General features: G+C 53.9%; 1 protein-coding gene across 2 annotated transcripts in view; it reads right to left on the bottom strand.

Annotated features, from left to right (window-relative positions):
• Positions 1-19167: 19167 nt before the first annotated feature.
• STN1 (STN1 subunit of CST complex) overlaps positions 19168-24982 on the bottom strand; it is a 41647-nt gene continuing 35832 nt past the window's right edge. For both annotated transcript variants that reach the window (XM_004611941.2, XM_055119628.1), the window contains one exon: positions 19168-21576. In XM_004611941.2, coding sequence (XP_004611998.2) covers positions 21419-21576 — 158 coding nt within the window. In that variant the 3' untranslated portion in view covers positions 19168-21418. The remainder of the gene's footprint in view (positions 21577-24982) is intronic.

Here is a 24982-nt window from a genome sequence, read left to right as displayed (position 1 = left end):
ACTCACGGGGTTCAGTCTGGCAGTAGGAAACAATGAACCAGACAAGAGAAAACCAACCCATTTGGATCCCTTCACATCTCTATTTTTAAGATATTTGTTCAGCGTTTATTCAATGAGGGCTGGAAGAAACACATTTTCTATTATGTATGCACTTCCCCTCCACATTTCAGAGGAAGGCATATGTTTACATAAATCCAAAAATCGTTCCCTGAACCGTCCTTTCTTTTATTCCATGATTTTCCATACCTGGGTAATGCCCTTCACATGCTATAAGTTAAAAAAGAAAAAAGCTTCAAAGTTGTAAGAAATATATTTAAGGTGTTTGGGATTTTTTTTTTCCCCTTTAACTTTCAAGGAGGTCAGATGTTTCCTATTTTTTTTTTTTGGAGTTCTTGGGGTTTTCTCTAATTGGGGGAAGGGAAGAGAAAGCTTTCTGAATAATTACCTTCTTGGGAGGTGCCGTAAAAGGTTTCAACTTGGGGAAAATAAATCATTCCTCCAGCGTAGCAAGTGGTGAGCTCTGAGCTCTGGATGCATTCACTGGGGACCTGTGGGGACATTGCAGGAGTAATGCACTATGGCCAGGCTCTCAGGGGAGGGGGGGCGGGGATGTGGAGGCGTGTGGGAGGAGGGGTGAGGCCAGGATGTGAATTCCCACACGAGGGTGCCCTTGGCGGTGGTACGAACCATACTCAGGCCAGGAGAGCCTTGGAAAATCCCCTTTTTCAACCGAAACTTTCCACCCTTTGTCTACCCTGCGAAACCCAAGTAGTTCCTCTACTCTTCAAACCCTTCTAAACAAAGAAGGCAAAGGAGAGCGGGTGTGAGAAGGCAGAAACTGTGCCGAGAGCATCTGCTTACCAACTCGGGGCATTACCGGAACACCAGGTACCACCTGGCCCCACTACGGGTAGAAACAACAGTGAGGGATACTTGGACTTTTTTTTTTTTTTTTGAGCCATGATGCTGGGGGTTGGAGCAGGGCACGGCCTCACATCAGGCGGTTGAGTCTTCGCACCCGGCTGCGGGGCTCAGCGGCGTTTGCTCTGTTGGTCGTGGTGCCTCGCCCACCCGAGACACACCAGCTCACGGGCTCGGGCTGTCGTGCTCGCTGGGGACGGTAGCAGGGTGCACAGAGGCTGTTATGACTGGCGGCGGCATGTGCACAACTTTTTGTTTCAGCCGTGGCGCTTGCTGGGAACTGCACCCATTTTGGGGGGTGCTTGCTGGGGGCTCTCATGCTCACGGCTGTGGGGCAGCTGGCAACTGCTTGCGGTGCCTGAGAATTCCCGAGAGCAGAGCACAGGGGCCTGAACTCACAGCGAAAGGCCTGGAAGGCGGGTCCTCAGGATGCGATTTCAGGGCACCCGGGGCCACTCCTGCAGGCTCTTAGCTAAGCTGGCAGGTGGTTCGATGCCAGGGCCTGCGGGTGCTGTGTTGTGTCAGGGACTACCCGGGTGGTTTTGGAGGTGCTTGGCAATGCTCAGTGGGGCCAGGGGGTGGCACTGGGGGTGGCGGCATGTAAGGCATGAGCCTTAACCCCTGCACTGTTCCTCCAGCCCCAGGGCACCAACAGTTCCACAATAAGGAGACACACCTGATTTCTGTGGCAACCATTCAACTCTGTAGCACATTTCTGCCACAGTCGCGCCATGGGGGAGCAGGCGGGCTAGTCCTGAGAAAGGCCTCATTAGGCGATTGTGTCCTCATGTGAGCAACATGTGCCTCAATGGCACAGCTACTACACACCCAGGCTTTGTCACACGGACTCCTGGGACCACCATGGTATGGTCTGCCGATAACCAAGACATTTTTTTTTTTTGGTCTTTGGATCACACACGGAAGTGCTCAGGGGTTACTCCCGGCTTTGTACTCAGGAATTACTCCTAGTGGTGCTTGGGGGACCATATGGGATGCTGGGAATCGAACCTGGGTCAGCCGCTGCAAGGCAAAAGCCCTACCCACTGTACTATCGCTCCAGCCCCTCAAGACATTCTTAAGGGGCACCTGTTGGCATGACCTGGTATCCAGGCTCCTAGGAACAGACCCAAGAGAAGTAAATGCATGAGTCCACCAAAGACAGGTGTGAAATCTTCACAGCACCATTACAACAATCCCAAATAAAAGCCACCATAATGTCCGCCCATGCTGGTGGGACCACGCAGAGACAGGTATGCAACTGGGGCACAATATATGCCTTTGCTAAAGGAGAAATATGGCAAATGGGAGAAGCACAAGGGACAGCTTTGAGTAGCGGAGTCGGGGGATGGGCGCGGGAGGGGGGGCGAGATTCAAAGGTGCCCATTGCAGGATCCCAAAATCTCAAATCTGTAAACTATATGCAGTCTGCTAAGGTTTGTCAAAGTCTATGAAAGTACCAGCTCGAGGGAGCTGAGGACCCGGGGAGACAGTTCAGAAGACTGAAGCTCAATCCCAATACCAAATCCCCAGGCCCAAATATTACCAGCAGTGGCGCTTATAAGCCCTCAGCACATCAGTTTGGCCCTGGTGGCCTCCAGCTCCTCGGGGCCAGAGCAGCATCGAGTCATTGAACTCCAGCACTGAACTACCAGGTCCACTTAACCGAGCTGAGAATGGCCATGAATAGCTCCTGAGCCCCTGGGCCCGCTTAGGAACACTCACCTCTCGCCCCACCCAAATAAGCAGCAGCTGGTCCATTTAAGTAAATGACATTTACATAAATGAAACAAGTATTTAGCTTTGCCAATTTTCCTTAAGACTTTTCTTTTTTTTTTTTTTTTTTTTTTGCTTTTTGGGTCACACCCGGCGATGCACAGGGTTACTCCTGGTTCTGCGCTCAGGAATTATCCCTGCCGGTGCTCAGGGGACCATATGGGATGCTGGAGATCGAACCTGGGTCGGCCGCGTGCAAGGCAAACGCTCTACCCGCTGCGCTATTGCTCCAGCCCCAAGACATTTCTTGTAGTAATTTCTTTTCTAAATATTTGTTGATTGGTTCTGGCTTCTAGCTCACACACGGTGGTACTCAGAGGCTACTTCCAGCTCTGTGCTTAGGACTTGCTCTTGAAGGTGCTCCCGGGTCCGAAAGTGGTGCTAAAGATCAAACCTGGGCCTCCCGCAGCAAAGCATGGGTTCAGCCCTTTCAACCCTCTCTCCAACCCAGCAATTTGCTTTCTTGCTTAAAATGACCACGCTGGCATCTTACTTTGGTCTGAAACGTAGAAATTAAACTCTGATCTCACCACCCATTTTATGCTTATAATTTGGCTTTTGAGCCACACCCGGCCGCGCTCAGGACTTACTCCCGACTCTGCACTCTGGGATCACTCTTGGCAGAGTCTGGGGGGACTATTGGGGGTGCCAGGGATAAAACTCAGGTCGTCTGGGTGCAAGGCAAGTGCCCTACCTGCTGTACTATCTCTCCAACCCCCTGCCCATAGGGTCAGAATAACCACCCAATGTCTGACGAGCCTCAGTGTGAAAACATAGCAGCGGCACCTCAGTGCTGGGACACACACTGTAAGCATCTGACTGCTTGCTCAGGGCGCATGTGTGATGAGTTTGTCATACAAGGGTGGCTTTACCCTGCAACCACTTCACAAAGGACACTCTTCCCTCACTCCCCTACACCACATACCAAAGGTTTTCTCCCCCCCTGGAATGTCTGTAATATGGTTTCTCGTGCTAACATCCGCTGGGGCGGAGAGGTTCCCCTTCGGACTCACTCATGACTAGAGTATGATTCATGCATGCCGTGGAGGGGAGAGAGAATCCACACTACCATCCTCGAAGCCTGCCCTCTAACTGGCAGGTTGGGGAGGGAGGCTACGAGTCACTAGGGCAAGGTTTGGGACACCAGCTGTGGAGTTTGGGCTGTGGAGCTTCAGGGGTCCTTGAAACATCAGCAACTTGGGGTGGGTACTGCCGGAGGAGGGTCCAGACACTCGAGGTGCCATGACCCCCTAGATGTAGCTGAGCATCCACTGCTTCAGAGGGTGTGAGCTGGGGCACCTGTCAGTTTTAATTTGGACTAGAACCCCTGGCACAGGGCTCTTGTTTGTCCATGATCTCTGTTCTTCAGCTTTCTTGGAAGCAGATGGCAACTTTAACCGATAGAAGGAATCGCTTTGTTTAAACTGCACTGGTTTCTTGGTGGTTGGGATCATTGTAAAATCAGTGCATGTAACAATGTCAAGGTGACATTGTTGCCAAAATATCACATTTATGTATTATAAATACGTAACATTTATTTATTTCCTTATATTTTGCTTTTTGGGTCACAGCTAGTGATGCTCAGGGGTTATTCCTGGCTTGTCACTCAGGAATCACTTCTGGTGGGTTCGGGGGACCGTATGGAATGCCAGGGATCCAGCCCAGGTCAGCTGCATGGAAGACAAATGCCCTCCCCAGTGTCCTATCGCTTTGGCCCCAAACACATAACATTTACTATAAGATCTTTGGCAGTATTTTGGCAAGGATGTGTTAAACAAAACAAAGCCCCCATCCCTTCCTCGTACTATTTTTTTCTGAATGAATCCGCCCTGGAGGGGCTTGGTGAGGACCCAGAACAGGTCTGGCCCTGGGTTCCTGCTTCTCACTGTTCTCTGTGCATCCTTCCCAGGTTGCTTAGTCTTTTGATGCTTTCATTTCTGGGTCAGAAGATGAAGACAATTGTGCTTACCTTCCCGGGTCATTGTCAGGTAGGCAGGAGATAATTCATAAAAAGTTCAACACCTGGGGCCAGAGCAATAGCACAGCAGGTAGGGCGTTTGCCTTGCACGCGGCCAACCCGGGTTCAATCCCCGGCATCCCATATGGTCCCCCAAGCACCGCCAGGAGTAATTCCTGAGTGCAAAGCCAGGAGTAACCCCTGAGCATCGCTGGGTGTGACCCAAAAAGCAAAAAAAAAAAAAAAAAAAGTTCAACACCTTCTCAGTACTTGTTAGCAATGACTGTTATTTACTGAAATAGACACTGGTATTCCCTGGCCTTAACACTTTAAAAAATGTGTTAAAGAAATAGACACTGGTATTTCCTGGCTACTTAAAGTAACACTTTAAAAAATGATTGTATTATTTTTGTTTGTTGGGGCGTTGCACCCTGCACTCCCGATCAAACTCAAGTCACGCAATGTGAGCACTTCAGCCCCTGTATAACATTATAACCTCCATGAATAACATTTTTGTTTGTTTTGGGGCCACACCTGGTCATGCTCAGGAGTTACTCCTAGCTCTGCACTCAGGATTCACTCCTGGCAGTGCTTGGGAAACTATTTGGGATGCCGGGGCCCGACCCTTTGTCAGACATGTGCAAGCTAAGTGTCTTACCCGCTGTACTATCACTCCAGCTCCCTCCACATATAACTTTTAAGTGAGTTGAACTTATTCCTGAGCTCAGAAACTACTGAGCACTGACTCTATGCCTGAGAATACCAGATCTCTGGCTCTGGAACATGCATAACTATTTATTTTTTGTTCAGCATCCGGAGGCTTTTCTTAGTTTTATTAATCATTCTCAGGAATGCCCCCCTGGCAGTGACTAGGGGACCAGGTGCAGTGCCAGGGCTTACAACTGGGCTGGGTGCATGCAAGGCCTGGTCAGATTCCCTGTACGATCGCTCCTGCCAGAGCATGCAGTTCTAGGGGACACTTGTAAACCTCTCTCTCAGAACGATCAGTTCCTGTTCTCATTGCAGCCTGTTCTTCCAATGAGGGCTCTAATCACTCACTTGCTAATACATCTTATGAATAACAACTTGTAGTTTTTCTAATCTTTTCCTTAATAGCATGTTCCTTCCTGTGAAATGTGTTATTTGTGGGTAAATAACAAGCTCGGAAAGTGCCTTCTCTTTACCAGACTGTTTTGCATATGTCTTTTCGGTAATATTAAACTGTTCATTTCCCGTGTCACAAAGCAACAATCCTGTTCTTAGGGATCAGGATGATAGGACAGCGGGTAGGGAACTTCCCTTGCAAGTGGCCGACTCTGGTTCTATCTCCGGCACCCCTTATGGTCCCCTGAGCCCCATCAGAAGTGATTCCTGAGTGCAGAGCCAGGAGAGAGCCCCAAGCACAGCTGGGTGTGACCCCCAAACAAGAACAAAACAAATTTTAAAAGTTCTATTGTTCAGGGGCTGGAGCGATAGTACAGCGGGGGGTGGAGGGGGGCGTTTGCCTTGCACATGGCCGACCCGGGTTTGATTCCCAGCATCCCTTATGGTCCCCCGAGCACCACCAGGAGTGATTCCTGAGTGCAGAGCCAGGAGTCAGCCCTGAGCATTGTCAGTGTGACCCAAAAAGCTAAAAAAAAAAAAAAAAAAAAAAAAGTCCTGTTGTTCAGCCCCACTGTATTTAGTCTCAAGACCATACTATAGCTTCCTCGCGCCTCTGAAATTCTTCTACACAATCTCCCCTCCTCTTTCCTTTGTGGTTGTTGCTGTGATGACCTGGATCACACACTTCTTTGTGGTGCTTGTGAACTTTTCACTTCGGTGCTCACTAGGGCTCACATCCCTCAGTTGTGAGGGTCACACACACTTTGGTTGCAGGTTTCAGCAGGGATGACACACATCCCACACTTGGTTGCGGCACTGGGGACCACATGTGGCAGAGCTGCTGGGATCATGCGTGGCATGTGGGATGGTGCCATGAAATTTGCAGCCTTGTCCTGCAAGGCAGGTGCTTGACCACTGAGCCATGTCCTCGGCCCTAACTGGCGACGTTTACTACACAAAATATATTTTGGACTTGAGTTTAGGGATTGGACTGTTATCTTTCTCTGATGAATATTTTCTTGCAACTGTCAGGCAAATTGATGGGTCCCACTGCTTTATCATCATCATCATCATTATTATTATTATTATTTTGGTTCACTCCTGGCGATGCTCAGGGATTACTCCTGGCTCTGCACTCAGTTTGGGCTGTCTGCCCAAACCTAGGACTTACTCCTGGTGTTGCTCAGGGACCATATGAGATGCCAGGGATTGGACCCACGTGCAAGGCAAACACCCTACCCACTGGACTTCTGCTCCAGCCCTGGGTTCCGCTGCTTTTGAGGATGCCTGTTTTCAGGTTCTGTTGTGATGCATCTGTTTCTGTGCTGACCCAATTGCAAAGGTGAATGCTTCCTTTTCAGACACGCAGTCTTTACTCTTACAGTGTTGTCCTTCTATGGCTTGCACTGAAAACTTGGGCTGTCTGCCCAAACCTAGGACTTGGTAAGACTTTCAACCCCGACTCCCTCTATCTTCCCTGTGACAGACAGTCCCTTGCATCTCTATTCCTCTCTCTCCGCCATCAGCTGTTGGTTTCTCCTCGGACACCATGCATGCAAGCTCACCTGGACACAAGCAGTTTAACATTCAATTAAGGGTATAAGGAGAATTTATGCTCCTATCTGAGGCATTTCCACCCTGGCTTCTTTCTACAATGTTCTCCTTAATCTCCAGCTACCTAAATGCAAAATTCCTCTGGCATCATCAGGCCAGTGAGACTGTTTCCGGCTCTCATTCTCGCCCTCAATAACCTCTGCTCTGTGTGCGAGCTGACGGCGGTCCTCAAAGTGTGACCCTCGGGCCCGTAGCTTAGCATCACAGGGGAATTGGTTAGAAATACAAATTTCAAGAGTGCTGAAGACGTGACTCGGCAGTCGAGTGTATGATTCACAAGTGTGAGGCTCTGAGTTGCATCTCTGGCAGCACCTTGTTCCCACCTCCCCCAACCCCTAAGAAACTTTAAGGACCTTATTTCAGATTCAGAGAATCAGAAACTCTGGGGCTGGAGCCCAGACATTTGTATTTGAACAAGCTGCCACTTGAGAATGACAACCATATGGGGAACCAACACAAACGCACAGCACAGCCTCCGACTGGCTCCTTGAGCTTCTGTGAGATGCTCTCTAGAACCCTCCTGTGCTGGATACAATGACACAATGACACAATGACACTCAAACTCATGACATTGTTTCCAGTTAAGGATCAACCTTCAATAAACTCCTCGGCCTGGTGGGAATTTGGACATCCACCTGTTAGCACGGATTTCATGCTAGAAGCAGCTGGATCGCCCACTGGCATGTACATTTTCATAATTGAAAATAAAACATTCTCTTTGAGGCTTGAATAAAACATTTCCAAAACACTGGGAAAACTTCAGAGCGTACGGAACACCGCTGAGAACCTCTAGTGCCAAGCCCATGGTTGACAGGGACGATGGAGATTCGCTTTGCTGGGGCCCAGGAGTATCTCCAGGGCAACCGCCCCCGTAGCATCCGGCCTCTGACAGAGGAGCAATGAACCTGGGTCAGCAGGAGGAGCAGTGATGTCTCCCTGGTTCTCTTTCCAGGAAATCCCGGACACTTGCTCTGCCGCTGACAGCGGATGCCTGCGGGGAGCGACCCAATGAAAATGTCCTCTTGGTGGCAAGTATACCCATTTCCCACATTCAAATCCATTTTAAGGAGGCATGGATTAGATTCGCAGAAGCCTTGGCTCGTCGGGCTCCCAGGTTCCCCTGGCCTGCTCACATTCCCTAAAGCACAGAGGGGGGAGAAGCACCTTCCCCGCCCCCTGCCCGGAGTGGTTTGGGACTCGCCCTGACGCCCCCACCCTGCCTGGCACCTCTCAGCCACCGCGGATTAGGGGCGTGTCCTCACCGTAGGGGGCGTGGCCTCAAAGTGGGCGCGGCCTTTTTCCAGAGCGGCGGCCGCAGTTGTTTTTTTGACCATTCCATGCATTGTGCTTTGGCCACAATTGATAGAACCCACTCCTCTGAAGAATTCCCTAGTCATCTTAGTCACTATATGTTAATAGTCAAGTAACTTAGCCTATCCTAATTTCACAAAAACTGTCAGTGAACACATCAAGTTGCACTTACAAGTCCTTTGTAAAAAGTGCATAGCCCCACATCTCCAGTTGAGGCCCCTCCCAAGCTAAGGAGAGCACTGGATAGTAAAGCCCATAACAACATGAAGAAACAGCGAAAATCCCCCCCACCAGGAGAGAGCCAAGAAAATATCTCACTAACCTCAGCAGCGACTTCCCTAAAGCACAGAGGGAAGGTCACCACTCCTCAGGAGAAGCAGGCAGCCCCCACCCCCCACTGCAGAGAATGTGACCTGAATATCACAGTCTCTCTCCCTCATCAGACAGGAGTGTAGAGAAAGTTCCGCCGACGCATCATCAGCCTGTCTCCCCGGCCCCCGGCACCCCCCCTGGAACCATGTCCACTTGGCAGCAGGCTTTGGGCAGTGCTTCTCCAACCTGAACGTGCACGGAGGTCCTCCAGCGGTGGGGCGGGGCTGTGAGTTCTCCCTCCACAGGTGTTCTTAAATTCGGGCTAGCAAGTGAGATGAGATGGGCCGGCCCCCTCCAAGTTCATGCACTGCAGTCCTGGCCCCCGCTGCTTCAGGATTCGACTGCCTTTCGAGACAGGGTCTTTAAAGAGGAAACTAAGATTGACTGAGATCCTGGCAGTGTCCCCTGAGCTCAGAGCTGAGTCTCCTTAAGTGACAGAACCCTGGCGCCCGGCCACACAGAAGTGGGGGAGCAGATGGTGAATGCAAGCGCGGGGAGCAGGAAGGACACAGACCTGCTGATGCTTTGAGCCTGGATTTCCAGACTCCTGCACGGTGGGATGAGTTTCTGTGTTTTCACTCTACCCAGTCTGTGGTCTCCTGTCGTAGTGGCTCAGGCAGACTGACTGACCTAGAGGTTCTGGGCGGGGAACAGTGACCGTGCATTGCTAGTACAAGCTAGTACAAACATGGGTAATGCCGACTCTGCTGGTTCAGGGACCTCACTCCGGGGAGCAAAAATCTAGAGCATCCAGTGCAGCTTCCCCATGTGTTCATTCACCTATTGGCTGTGGTGGTCTCGGGGCTCGTGTGCAATAGTGTCCAGGGGGTGGCAAGGAAGAGGAAACAAAATTTCCTCAAATTTTGTTGTCTTTGGGGCTGGAGCAATAGCACAGCGGGTAGGGTTCGATTCCCAGCATCCCATATGGTCCCCTTGAGCACTGCCAGGAATCATTCCTGAGCTCAGAGCCAGGAGTAACCCCTGTGCATTGACGGGAGTGACCCAAAAAGCAAAAAAAAAAAAAAAAATTGTTTTTAAAAGATAGTTAAGGCAGTAACTCTCAGATATTTTTGTTGTTGTTGTTTATTTTGGAGCCACATCCGGTGATGCTCAGGGGTTACTCCTGATTTTGCATTTAGGAATTACTCTTGGTGGTGTTTGGAGCACCACCTGGGTTGCCAGGGATTAAACCCATGTTGGCTGCATGTAAGGTTAAAGGACTTACCACGGGAGCAATCTAAATTTAAATATTTGTATCACATTGTGGATTGGTTCTGAGACCACAGTGTCATTAATTAGTGATTGACAACCAAGTCACACAGAGAGGAAAATCTCAAGTAGCAAACATGATGATCAGACATCACCTCGGTGGCTGCAGCAGGAGTAGAACAAACAAAACTTTTTTTTGGGGGGGGGTAGAGTGCAGGGCGGTGGTGGTAGAGTTTTGGGTTACATCTGGAGGAGCCAGTTTGGTGCTTTGGTGCCGCTCCCAGTGGTGGTCGAGGGAACCCTGTGGTGCAGAGACCAAACTTCTCTTCCTACATGCAAAACGTGGACTCCAACCCTTTGAGCTCTGTCCCTGGCCCCTTAAAACTGACTTCTTACCCCCAAGGAATGGACCCATTTCTGCCCTTTGGGGGGCCCCCCTGAGCTGCCCGAGCGGAGAAGGTCCAGGCGGGCTCATTTGCTGGCGGCTTCAGTCTCAGGGCGGCCCGCCTGCCTCTCTCAAGCACGGGCGGTGTTGCCAGGGCGGCCTGGCTTGTTGACATGCAGGCCGTGTTTGGGGCTGGTTGCTGCAGGTGATGCTCCCAGGAACGGCGCCCTGCTGGCAGGGTGACACACGCAGGGCTTTGGCTGTGACTAATAAGGCTGCTGGGGATGCAGCCGACCAAGGAAATTCCATTCCCTGGAGGAATATGATTCAAACTCCTTTTCAGTTGGTGCGTCTCTGAAATTCCTCGCTGTGTTCTCCAGCGATGCCAACTTCCACCAGCTCCGTCACGGCGGCGTCAGGGGGGTGGGAAAGGTGGGGAGAAGCCAACAGCCCCCCGAGCAAGTACATCTCCTCCGGGAGACACTTGGCTTCTGTGCTTCTGGCATCTGCCATGCTGGCCAGCCCCCGAGGCTCTCGCCCCCCGCCCAGTGGGAATGCCGCCTCCTCTGTCTCTTAGCATCTGGGAGCTTCCCTGGCGTGTTCTCCTCTGTCCCCCTAGCCCGGCTCCCCACCCCTCAGTTCTGTTTCATAAGCGTTTCTGACAAGGGCCTTGGGCCAGAGTCCCAGCACTGGCTGGTTCCTCGTTCCCCTCCCGTATCACTGCGGCACCCGCAGCGCTGGGCCAGCCTTCCCTTGGCTCACCCTCAAGCAACGCCCCCCGCCACCCGCCACTGCTGGAACTCGGCTGGAGTCACCCCCAACTGCCAAGTTTAACTGCTGTCCAGAGAAGCCAGGAATTGGGGTTTCATGTGAATCCCTAGCCTTTTGTGTGTGTGTTTACTTTTGGACTTGTTATATCCAAACACATTTTTAAAAAAATTATAGAACTATTACAACAGGCCTCTCGTGCATTCCTGCCCCCACCTCCCAATCTGGGGAGGCCTCCCTCTGGCTACCAGCCTCCCCCTAAGTCTCTCAGCGAGACAGGCGCAACCCTCTTCCTTAGATGGGTGGTGGCCATCGCTGGGAAAAGTTCATCCATGATGGTCAGACTCTGAGGGTCTCACCAGATAGCTTTGCACCTCGAGTTACAAACGTGTAGGCTGTGCCTACTGCCCCGTAAGGGCCATCCCCTGACAAGCGGGTGGCACTTTGTCCTCACTGCTGGTCTCCGGGAGTGCCGGTCTCTCCCAACCAGGCATTCGCTCATTCATTTACTTTCTCTTTGGAGGTTTGTGCTTTTGTGAAGAAAACAAAAATGTGGGCTGCACCCAGAGGTAGCTTCCAGGCCCGCCGGGTGGCCAGGCGTCCTGAGCCCAGATGTTGGGGCCAGGGGGCTCCCCACGGTCCTGGTCCCAGCCCGCTGCGTGTCCCCCGCCAGCAGCCTCTGACCCTCTCCTGGATTCCACGAGATTGGGGAGTTGGTCGAACAAATCCCTATAGGATCCCACCTGGCAGCGGCCCTGAAACTTCGCCTGGAAAATCTTGTGGCCAGAACTGAGCAGGTACAGGACTCCTTTCCCCTGCCCTCCAGCTTCCCCTGGAAGCACTTAGTGAGCATCGCTCTGCTGTGGCCTGCCAGGGGAGATGCCAAGCGGGCAACCTCCAATGAAAACACGGGACAGTGGCCGGGTCCAGTCAGGTGTTGGTCCCTGAGGCTGGCTGACCAGAGCGCAGCTGTCTGGGCAGGGTCCCTGCCCCCCTCCTTGTCCTCCGGGTTACCTGGGGCCCCAGGGATGGACAGAAATAGCGGCCGACACCCTGTTCCCAGCCCACCCGGTCCTGCCGCCGCCCAGCCCTCGGGGGCGCTGACACCAGCATTCCCAGGCCAGCTGTCACTCCTGGGAGCGGCTGCCTCTACCCGCCCTGTTCCAAGTCTGGGCAAGCCAGGACAGGCCAAGAGCCCAGGGACAGGCACAGGGCCGGCAGGAGGAAGCCACTGCAGCTTCCTCATGTGGCTCCTCGGAGCGGCCGGACGTCTGCCCAGCTCCCATTTGCCCGCTTGTCTGTGTGGGCAGCACGCGGAATGAGTGTGGGGGGCGGGGGGTACAGCCACGCCCCTCTGCCCATCCTAAGGCGGGGGTTCCCTTTATTCCTGCAGGGACACAGAGCAGGTGACCTGTGGGTAGCACCGGCCGGGAGGCGAGGAGGGGGACAGAAGCAACTTCCTGACACTGTACGGGGATCCCACCCCTGTCGCTCCCACACAAGACGCCCTGGAATGTAAGTGGGCGAGCACGTGGCTTCGCTTGGAAGTCAGTTTCACACAGGCTCTGGTGGAGTGGATCCTTGAACCCGGGGTGCGGGGCGTGCCTTTGAGGGGGGACATTGTTGGATCCTCTTCTTAGTTCACGTGAGCTTGGCTGTGCGGGCTGCGTCCTCCAGGTGGGAAGGGAGGGAAGGTGGGTGACAGTGGGCGAGGAGGCAGAGGCCCAGGCTGCAGAGTGGCACCGTGAATGCAGGAGGGCACGCTGTCCTCTGAGACACAGCCTTCTGCTCTTGTCTCCAGAGGCCCCTGTCCAGGCCTGGGGCTGGCACGGTGGCCGGGAACGCCGGGCTGGGCTCTGGGCCTCTTGGGCACTTCCCCACCCCTCCACGGTCCTGTCGCCCTGGGCTCTCCGGAGCTCTTTCTGGCCGCAGTACGTGGGGCCCACCCATCCCCACATAACCTTCCGGGCTCTGAAGCTTCCGAGAACCCTACCCAGGTTGTCGCCACAGATCCCTTCTGCATTGCCCACCCCCCCCAACCAGGACTGGCTTCCGGCTTGGAAGGAAAAAGAAGAAAGACAGGGGCATGAAAACCCACCCATGCTAATAGCATCACAGATGACCCGAACACGTACTTTCTGCTCAGCCTTCACCCCATTTGGCGTGTCGCAGAGCTCAGAGGTGACTCAGCTGCATCCCAGCACCCTGCGTGCAGCACCCACAGGCACTTCGCTCTCAGGCAGAGCAGGAGCCCCGGACCCCGCCCCCTCCCCCTTCCTGTCCTCCACCTTGTCCACCTGCCCCGCACGCAGCTGACCTGGGTTTGAGTCCGGTGCTGCCCTGAGTCCCACCAGGAGTGATTCCTGAGCCCAAAGCCAGGAATATGCCCTAACAAAAAGATATGTGGGGCAGTGGGACAGCACTTGCCTTGCACGTGTGAGGTCCTGGGTTCGATTCCCAGCACCACCAAATAATAATAATAATAATAATAATAAATTTTTAAAAGGCATCTGCTGTGGGGGCTAGGGAGATGAGTCAAAGTAGGCGGATGTGCAGAGCCCTGAGTTTGTTCCCTCTCACTGCAGGACCCTCCAGGCACTAGTGGGGATGGCCCCTAGAAATTTACTTGAAAAGCTGTGCCTTTATCTATTGCTCTACAGCATATTTGGGCAGGCATGTGACCAAGCACTCAAGAGTAGTAAAATCTGGGACCTAAGGCTTAAGTTCATCCGGGTGTTTGTTTCAGCTGTGCAGTGGCGCACACCCCACTGGCTGCCTTCTGGGTTGGTTCTGTAGCTGATGACACTGTTAGGGTCCACGGCCCTACCGCCCTCAGAGCCAGCTGGAACGATGGTGGCACCCGCGCAGAACCACGTCTGTCTGGAGGATGCTGTGACAGACAGCAGCTCAGCGTCACTCTCGCTAAAGAGATGTCACGGCAACTGTACTGCAAACAGTCTGTGTGTGTGTGTGTGTGTGTGTGTGTGTGAGAGAGAGAGAGAGAGAGAGAGAGAGAGAGAGAGAGAGAGAGAGAGAGAGAGTACCTGCCACAAAGGCAAGCTGGGGGGAGTGGGGACTGGAGAGAAGTGGGGACACTGGTGGTGGGAAATGTACACTGGTGAAGGGAGGGGTGATGGGACACTATGTGACTGAAATCCAATCATGTCATGAACAATTTTGTAACTGTGTATCTCATGGCAATTCAATAAAATGAATTAATAATTGATGAACACACACACACATGCCAAATCTGAATAGACCAAAAAAATAAAGTCACTGCAGGGGCCGTGGAGGTGATACAGGGGTAAGGTACTGGTCTGGCATCTTGCCAATCGTGGTTCAAATCCATCACACTACATATGGTCCTCCCTCCGAGTACCGCCAGGAGTCACTCCTTCGCACAGAGCTAGGAATTAGCCCTCGAGCTCTGCTAGGTCTTTCCCTTCGGCATCCCTGGACCCCAGTAATCTGTTCTCTGGAGTCAAAATAAAAATAAAGAAAATTCAGACCGAACCAGGAATCACTGTCACCTATCAGATAAAAATTGTAGATAGCACCAAGTGTGGGTGAGCTGGCCTGCCAAGCACACTCATAAATCATTGTCGGGCATATCAGCTGGGACAAACTTTTCAGGACTTTGTCAATGCCCATTCCAGTTCCCATGTATTCTGGCCCTTTCTCCTGGGGGCTCTGTTGTGAGAAGCTGGCCACACATATCTGATCACAAATGCACGCCAAGAAAAAGCACAAGGGTATCTCCTGCAGAACTAGTTGCAAAACAAGCGGAACAGTTTTCTCAAGTGGGGTCTGATTGAAAACACAATGGGCAGCGCACAGAGGAATCGTGTGCCCATTGAAAACAACTCGGCTGATCTTGCATGCTAAAGTGGGGCGAATCCCTCAGTGTCTGTTGCTTGTTGCTAGGGTGAAAAGAAAGAAGCACATAAAATGCTGCATTTTTTTTAGGAGACAAAAATAATTATTAGTACAGTTTCCTTCTCTTGGAGAGCCCAGCAAGCTACTGAGAGTATCTAGCCCGCACAGCGGAGCCTAGCAAGCTACCCATGGTGTATTGGATATGCCAAAGACAGTAACAATAAGTCTCACAATGAGAGATGTTACTGGTGCCCGCTTGAACAAATTGATGAGCAACGGGATGACAGTTACAGTGACAGTTTCCTTAATTATTATTTTTTTAATATATAAATACATCAGAGTGACAGGCCATTTTATGCCCCTGGTTGTACTTTATAGAATTAAACATTTTTGGTGAGATGGCCTGGAGCAAGCCCAGTGGCACCTAACCTGGTGAGTGTGAGGCCAAGCAGCACCCTCAGGCGAGGCCCGCGGCAGCCCTGGGGTTTGGGGTCTCAGGCGCCCCACAGACAAGGGTGTGTGGGACCCCTGATCACTGCAGCCACAACACAGAGGGGAGAAGGCCAGGGAAGTGGAATAATACTTGTTCAAAAGGTATCGCCAGAATTAAGCTGCATGTAAGGACAAATGGGAAAATGTCACTTACTCCACGTGTCCAGAGCCTGTTCCAACTCTTCCAAGCCCACGAGCCTTCCTAGAATGTTCTCATAACCGTTTCAGGAAGGGTTCTGTCCTGCGCTGGCACCACAAGACTTTGGGACGGTCCCCACAGAAAGTCACAGAAGAGAGACTCAGGGGCGAGTACAAAGTGCCCCTGTGGCGTCCGTCTGGGCTGGCCTTCCGTTCTGTGATGGGTGCCCGTCCCCATCACCCTGCACTGGGGTGATGAGGACCCCACACACCTGCTGGGAAGACTCTGGGCACACTTTGAGGGGCAAAACACCGCCACTGCCTACCTCCACAGCACCCACCGCCCCCCAAGGAATCTGTGCCCCGACCCCCCCTACACAGGCCCTGGAAACCTCCAATCTGTTATTTTTGTCTTTATGGATTTGCTGGGCTGGAGTGATAACACAGTGGGTAGGGAGTTTGCCTTGCACACAGCCGACTCAGGTTCGATTCCTCCGCCCCTCTCGGAGAGTCCGGCAAGCTACTGAAAGTATATCACCTGCACGGCAGAGCCTGGCAAGCTCCCCGAGTGGGGTATTATCAATATGCCAAAAACGGTAACAGCAAGTCTCACAATGCAGACGTTAGTGGTGCCCGCTCGAGCAAACTGATGAGCAACGGGATGACAGTGATACAGCGATGGATTTACTGGTTCTAGACATTCCAAGCAAATGGAATCAGGTGCTATCTGGCCTCCTGTATTTGAATCTGTATCATTCGCTCAGCACCCTGGTTTCAATCCACACTGGAGCATGACACTAATCTTTTTAAAATATTTTTTTGGAAGAGCGGGGGTGGGGGGTGCGGCCCACGTCCAGCTGTGTTCAGGGGTTACTCCTGAAGGTGCTTGGGAAACCCTCTGTCAGGATTGAACCCTGGTCGGCCACGTGCATGGCTAGTGCCCTAAGCCCTGCACTGTTGCTCCAGTCCCTACTTTGCTAATTCTTAAGGCTCAAGAGTACGCCACTGTATGGCAATAATATTACTGCTGGTGCACTGTCAGTCCAGCCACCTGCTGATGGATGTTTGAGGCTCAACGCTTTGATAGTAGGGATAATAGTGCTGTACCATTCACGCTTACATCTCTGTGTGGACACGATGCCAGATTTCTTAGGAGCTTTATACCATCTAATAATATTAAAATGTACATAGGAGCCGGAGTGATAGTTTGCCTTGCATGTGTCTGACCCAGCTTCATCACTGGCAACACTGGCACCCAAATGGTCACCCAAGCCCCACCAGGAGTGATTCCTGAGTGCAAAGCCAGGAAAGCTCCCTGAGCACAGCCAGGTGTGACCCCAAAGCCACAACACATAAATAATACGTAACAAGTGATTCTGAATGGTAGTTAAGCTTGATGCAGGTTTCTGAAGAGCAGAAAACTGGCCCCTTTGTTGGAATTCAGACTTAGTAAGACTGGGTGGACTGAAGGAAGAGAACAGCATCATTTTCATGCCAGAGTTTTCACTGATTTACACAGATCTTTCACCAAATCAGATTGAAGCGATGCAAAACTGTCGTGATCTAAAAATGTGGAGGTTGTTGTGTGCTCTTCAGAAACTCCCTTGAGTGCTCGGCTGAACCATATCGGATTCTACAAGAGACCCAAGAGTGATCCCTGGCACCCTGTATGCCCCCAAACACCGCTGGGTATAGCCCTGTGGTCCCCCAGCATTGAACTCTGTGCCAGCCGGAATACCATGTAGAGCGGGCCCAGGCCCTGGGAAGTCTCCTCTTATGAAACCCCTTCCACGGGAGCGGGGTGGCGGGGGGGGGGGGGAGTTCAGTCAAACCCGGTGGCACTTGGCGTTGCTTCCATCTCTGTGCTCAGAGGTCATTTTCACTGGCGCTTGGGCGGGCATGCAGTGCCAGGGATCAGACAGAAGCTTCCGTCCTCTGCTCAGAGTCTCAGGCTACTATGCTAGAAGGGGGTCTGCACAGGGGGCGAGGAGTGAGAATCGGCCCTACTACCCTTTGTGACACTATTGGAGGTCACAGGTGTAGCGTGTTGGGTTTTGTCCTTGGGGTTACACCCGGCAGGGTTTGTATTGCCGGGGATCCAAACCTGGGTGGGTCATACACAAGGCAAGAGCCCTGCCCTGCCCACTGGAATCTCTCTCTAGCCACTCCCTCTTATTTTTTACGATATCCAGAAGTGCTCAGGAGCCACTCCTGGCAGTGCTCAGGGGACCGTGTGGTGTCAGGGGCAGGACCCAGGCCTCCCGCGTGCGTACACTCTGCCCAGTGAGCAGCGCTCCCTCAGGCCCCAGCAGCATAGCTTAAGCACCCGACACCTCATTTTCAGAATGAAGCAGTGTTATTTGGGGGAGCACTTCTAGTCACCCCTCTTAGATGGGGTGACTTTGCAAGAAGAGGGTTGTACCAGACCTGACGGTGCTCTGGGGCCATTCCTGGCTCTGCCTAGGGGACCACATGGGGTGCCGTGGATTCGAACCAGGGCCGTAACCCCCGTACTAGCTCCCTGGCCTGCTCTGTAGGATTGTTCATCCAGTGTTTCCCAATGGTATTTGCTCCATGAGGCTCTTCTGTGGTACAGAGATGGGGCCCAGGGCCTTACACAAGGCAAGTGCTCGGCTGCGGAGTGCCCTTACCCCCTCATCTCTACTTGGAAGTACATGGCTCACTGTGACCCCCCAGAAGCAAAGCCTAAGACTTGGGCGAGAGACGGCCAACAGCAGTGGGGACCCGGACAGAGAGGAGACGGCAGCCCGCCGAGCATGGCTCTTGTTTGCTGCTGCTGGGGGCCGTTGGAGCTTGATCCCGCTGCAGAGCCCCGGGAAACGGGAGAAAGCCTGTGCCTCCAAACAGGCAGCCAAGGCGCGAGGGGGCTGGGAATTCAGTTCCCAGGGCACGCGCTGAGGCTGCTCCCAGCAGGTGTTAATCCTGAGGGCTTCTGGACTGAATGCCATTTCCGAGACACTGGTGAGAGCAGATATTAGCAGGTGGAGAGCCTCACACACTCACACTCACAGAAACACACACACACTCTCGTATACAACGTGCCAGACACAGTTCCAAGTCCTGAGGACGCAGCATATAACAAAGCAGAGGAAACGTGTAGCTTTTACGGAACATTCCTGCTCTCGGGAAGTCGGCAGCAAACACACAGAGAAACATCTCTAAGGAGTGTGCTGGATGGTGCTCAGCACCGTGGAACTCTGGGGGGCAGTTGGTGGTGGGGGGGTGCAGGAGACAGACCGGCTGCCACCAGGTGAGGGACTTGGAGGGGACACTCATTCCGGGCGGAGGATGACTTCCTGGTGTGTGCGGAGAACAGCTGGGTCCCAGGTACCCCGAGTAGAGGTGAGGTGTGCGTCTCTGCCAACACAGGTGTTTTGGGGGGCCTGGACTGAGACCAGAAGTGGGGGAGGGTTGGGTGCACATCTGACCCCTTTAGATGGGCTCATGTGGTCTGCAGTGCTGTGTGGAGAGGGAGCGAGTTAACGGCAATCCTGTGTGTGTGTGAAGTAAGAGCCCAGGGATGCTTTGAAGGTGGATGAAGAGGACTGGTGGGCACAGTGGGTGGAGGGCAGTGACAGGATAAATGGAACTGCTCTATCTGCATCCGGGGAGACTGCAGTTGCTGGTGGGGTCAGACACCCCCCACAAATGCCAGGGGCAACACACAGCTGGGGTGGGGACTCTGAAGGGGCCCACGGGGGGGGGGGGGGCTGCAATGCTAGCAGTGGATTGGGTGTTCTCACATGGGGCCGACCACATTCAATCCCTGGCATCCCTGCGTGTCCACTGAGCCCATCAGAAGTGATCCCGGAGCACAGAGCCATGAGTGATCCCTGAGCACCACCCCACCGGGAGTGGCCCCGAAACCAACCACCCTCCCCCCAAATAAGAGGCCCAAAGTGTACAGCCATGGGGCCTCCCTTGTCAGCCTGTAGACGGTTCAAGCCACGAGCCTGGCTGAACCCGAGAGCAAACCAGAGGGAAAAGGGGCCCAGGACTGATGCCCGAGCACTGGGGAGACGGAGCAGAGTGAGGTGGTCAGCATGTGGCCACCCAAAAGCCAGGGCAGGGAGCAGTCTTGGGGGCTGGTGTCAGCCGTGCACACGTGAATCCTTGGGCTACGCGGGCACAGAGGGGCTGCCACACACCCTCCCATCAGTGGCCTTACACCCCAGAATCGGACCTGTCACTTGATTTCCTCCCGGCCACCCCCACTGGAAGTCGTGTTTCAGGAGGCCAGGAGCTGGCAACTCCATCATTTTTGCGGGGCCGGGGGTGGGGGGGATGGTAGTTCGCCACGTGCCTGCAAACCGTACCTCAATTTTCCCCAGAGGCACCTTTTTATCTAACGAGAGAATTCTAAATCTCACAGCCATGGGCATCCTAAAAATCTTGCATCCATCCTTACTCTCGTGTGGGGGTGGACCAGACATTCTGGGATGCTCCCTAGCACGAGGCACCGTCGGTCCTCCTGGAACCCCGGGACGCCCTCCTCCACAGGGGCCCTACGGGCGCAGCCGTCCAGGGAGTCACTGCGGAGAACCGGCCCACGGTCTGGGTGGAGTCGGAGAAAGCCCCGACAGGAAGCAGCTGTGGGTATGAGTTCTCAGCCGACGTCTGGCGCTGCAGCCAATGCTGGATGTAAAACCCACCCTGTTTCTGCACAGCTCCGCAGTCCCCGAGGGCTGATTGAGTCAGGCGCAAACGCAGCAGACGGGGGCAGGTTCGCCTTTTGCGGAATGACTGTAATCAGCTCCGACTCGCTGCACGCTGCAGTTTTGCTGGCAGGATCTGTCATTTTGCCGCCAGAACACGCCTGCTACGTGCCTCAGATTTTTAATTTTTCCCCTTACCTGGCTGTTCTGAGCAGGAGCCCCACCTCCTCACCTGTCTGGGCACAGAGCGAGGCTCGGTTCCCGTGGTGCCAGGACGGTCTGCATGCTCCCCGGTCACCTCAAAAATCACAGCCCCAGCCCAGCAGGCGATTGGCCGGCCGCCTCTGGGAACGTTGCGGGCTCAGGGGGCACTGCTTAGGGGACACGGGCACTGGCTCCAGCCTGCATGGCTAAGCTCAGCTCAGCCGACAGTACTCCCAGGTCAGACCAATTCACCCTGGGGGGGGGGTCTGGCCCCCACCAGGTCCCCCCATCGCTAGAGGGGGTCACAAGAATGGATCTGACGGTCTTCTTTGAAAAGCTGCAAATCTCTGTGGTCTGGATAATGTTGCTAGTCTCTCAGTCCAAAGGGGTCTCCATGCAATCACACAATCACACACACACACGCACGCACGATGCCTGGTTCACTCATGAGCTCAGCTGGGAAGGTTCTCGTGTACGCCGTGGCTGAGACGAACGTCACTTGATCCTCGGGATGCAGGAGACACAGAGCGGCCTGCGAGAGTTTCTGCCCAACTCTGCTCGAGGCGTGGCCCGACTCCGCAGCCCGCCGGGAGCGGGGGCCTGTCCCCGGGCCTCCGCTCAGAAGGCCACGTAGTGGTGGTCGGAGGCGCTGACGATGTCGCTCTGGCTCTCCAGGAACTCCAGCACCCGCAGCAGCACCGCCTCCGCCAGGCCCGGGTGGATGCGCAGGCGGGCGCAGGCCAGGATGTGCCGGAAGTGGCAGCCCTTCTCCATGTCTGCGGGGGCAGAGAGGGCAGCAGTCAGTGGCTGTCCTCGCGTCCCCGGCTCACGCCGCAGCCTGCCCGTCCCCGGGAGGCCCAGGTCATTCTCGGGCGCCTGAAAGCCGGAGACACGCTGGCTGGGCCGAGGAGCGAGATCAGCCCCGAGACCCTGCTCGCGGCCCTGCATGGGCCACAGGGACACGGTCCCACGCCCCCGAATTCCGTCACATCCACTGCTGCGAGGGGGGCGGGGGGTGTCGGCGCTGGAGAATCATTCACTCTTCTCGGCAGGGATGCGCTGAGAGCCTCAGTGCGCAGCCCCAAGCTGCCAGAGCCGGCACTGACTCCCGCAGGGCCTCACTGAAGGGGTCCCACCGCGTGCTTGACTGCATCCCTCCCTCCCTAGCTGCAGAGAAGTCTGCTCTGTGAGAGTCACTCTGGGCCCCGGGGCAGCCTGTGGAGTGACAGGAACCGAAGTTCAGGGTCAGTGCCCTCCTTCCTATGTGAGGCGCATGACCTGAGCATGGACGGGAGGAGGAATCTTGAGGGCCACACAGGGGTCAACCTAGTCCGGGTGGTGGGCAGAGCAGGAGAGGGGAGGACAGGGTGTGACAGATGCCCTGGACAAAGGCGAGGGTTAATCCACTTGGTGAAACTGCACATCTGCATCGGAACACCCAGTGCATCATTCAGTACCCGAGTCACCCTGCATACATCACCCCACCCCACCATGCATTAACACGATGAAGTCATGGGCTCCTGACGTGAACTATACTTGCAACTGAGTCACTGGCCATCCTAGTAACAAATAACCAAGGCCCTGCTCTCCTGTTTGGGTCCCCGAGCAGGCCTGGCCTCTCACCCTCGGCCCCAGCACCTGGCACCCTCACCACTTCACGAGGTTTGCAGCGGGCAGAACCTTTGCGGCTTCATCACTGCCTGTGGCGAGTCACTGCCTCTTCAGGCCCCGGGGTACTCACCTTCAGGAAGGGTGGTGGCAGGCAGGCACCTCTGGGACCCCTTCCAGCTCCCAGGTCAGAGACAGGGCATGGCTGGGACCAGGCGTGTGGATCAAAGCACTGAGGGCGTGCTTTGCATGCAGGAGCCCGGGATTCTCTCCCGGGTACCATGAAGGCCCCTGCGTGCCCGGAGTAGCACTGGAGCACTTCAGGGCACGCCCCCAGCCCCCTAAACCATCACAGAGACATCAGCGACTACAAAGACTTGCCAGAGTCTGCCCTCTAGTGGTGACACTGATACATTACTCCTTCCCGTGGGGTGGCTGCAGGAACCCGCCCCCACCGCAGCTCATCTCCCCTCATTTTCCACACGCTCTCTTCAATATTCACTCCGGCTGATTTCCTGAATTCCTCCTGGGGGCAAGATGGGTGTCTGGACAGATGGTCCACTCACGCTCAAGAGCCTGAGGTCAGGCCCAACCTGTGTTCTGGTGTGTCGCCCACTTGCGCTGGGCCTTGGGATGCGGGCGTCCACGCACATAGCCGTGATCTAGTCACCGACCCATGGGGTGCACCCCACAGAGCACCCCCAGACCATGGGTTCCCCTCCCGGCTTCTCAAAGCCCAGGGGGCACAGGTTGGGGGTCCAAGAAGATATGGAAGCATAGCAACTCCCCCAGAAGCCACGCCAACGTCCTGGGGCCTCACTGTCTTTCCGGAGGACTCCGGGAGGCTGCCCGTGGGGGCCTTCCCGGTCACCAGGGGCACAGACACGCTCTTTGTGATGAGAAATGATCCCACCCGGTGCCACAGTACAGGTGGGCTGGGGCCCGCCCAAGGCTGTGTCCGAATGACCCAAGTGATGACGGGATCAGTTTCAGAGTCTGGGAAGTGCCCGACAGTATCTGACTTCATTTACTTATCTTCCCTTGGGGCTAAACCCCGCGGAGCCGGGGAGCTGAGCTCAAGGCCCCGGCGGGGTTCACCTTTCTGGCCCTTTAGTGGTATTTACAAAAAAAGATTAGAATCAGATTTCAAAAAATTACTGAAGGGCCGGGAGATGGCTCGGAGGGTTGCACGGGGAGCCCCCCGGCTTCAGTCCCTCGACCAGGCAGTCCCGAGTACTGTCTCAGGCAAGCCCCAACCACTGCACAGCCCCAACACAAGAGGAAAAATGACTCTAATGGGCCATGTCATGGACGCGTTTCCACACAAAGCAGCCCACGGCCTGACACGGGAGGTAGCCTAAGCCAGGTACATCTGTGGTTTCTTGGAAAGTGAACGGCATGAAGTCGTCTGATTAAAATACAGAAGTTAGCCATCCGATAAATTAGCAAGTGTGCATTTCCTGAGGTGTGAGAACAGCATCGTGATCATATGGGAGACGGTCCCTATTCTTGGAAAATAAGAACTGACACTTTCCAGGGAGTCCAGACCAGCAGAGTCGGGAGGGGATAGAAGAAAGCTCTGAAAGCAGAACTCATTCTTTTACTGGGGTCATCTGCCATCGCTGAATCCTTACTTCGTGCCAAAATAAAGATCCTTAATTTGGGCCAGAGCGATAGTACAGCAGGGAGCGTGTTTGCCTTGCACGCAGCTGACCCGGGTTCTATCAGCTATCCCACTGGATCCCCCAAGCACTGCCAGGAGTAATTCCTAAGTGCAGAGTCAGGGTAACCCTGAACATCGCTGGGTGTGACCCAACAAGCCAAAAGAGAAAACCAAACCAAAACGAAACCAAAGATCCTTAACTTTCGCCCAACATTCAGAAAGAAAAATGCACACACAGATTCTCTCCTTCCAGATCACTAGTCAGCCTCACAGGAGAGTTCCAGACTCCTACCAGAGTCATCAGGACATAAAAGTTCATTTTTATTTAGCCCCCTCAAAACTGTGAATATGCTCTGAGTATTTCTCATAATAGTGTGCTTAGAATCCCATCAACCTCAATTTTTTCAATTTATTTAAAACTTTTTTTTTTTTTTTTTGGTCACACCAGGGCTCGGGGCTATACCCAGAGTGGTGCTCAGGGGTCACTCCTGGCAATGTAGGGGATGAGGTGGTACCAGGGTGCCAGGGATGAAACCCAGGGCTCACACATGCCAAGCACACACTCCAACCACTCAAGTGGCCTCCTCGACCCCTATGCCTTAGGATGATCCTTCCTGGTGCATTTGCTTGTTTGTGTTCTGGTCACACCAGGCAGTGCTCAAGGGTTATCCCTGGCTCAGTGTTTCAGGAACGATTGTGTTAGGAACTGAACCCAGGGCTTCATGTGTGCAAGGCAAATATTATGTCACTGAGCCACACAGCCAGGCCTTTCATTCATTTTAGTGTGGTAAAATAGACACAGCAGAAAATGTAGCACCTGAGCTTTGGGGAGATCATAATCACATTCCAAACAATTACTCCCGGCCAAGGAGATGAGAGGGGTTGCTCGGGCTCAAACCCCGGGCTGCCTC

Source organism: Sorex araneus, chromosome 11, assembly GCF_027595985.1.
Source record: "Sorex araneus isolate mSorAra2 chromosome 11, mSorAra2.pri, whole genome shotgun sequence".
Taxonomy (NCBI): Eukaryota; Metazoa; Chordata; class Mammalia; order Eulipotyphla; family Soricidae; genus Sorex; species Sorex araneus.
This window is presented reverse-complemented; position numbering and strand designations above follow the sequence as displayed.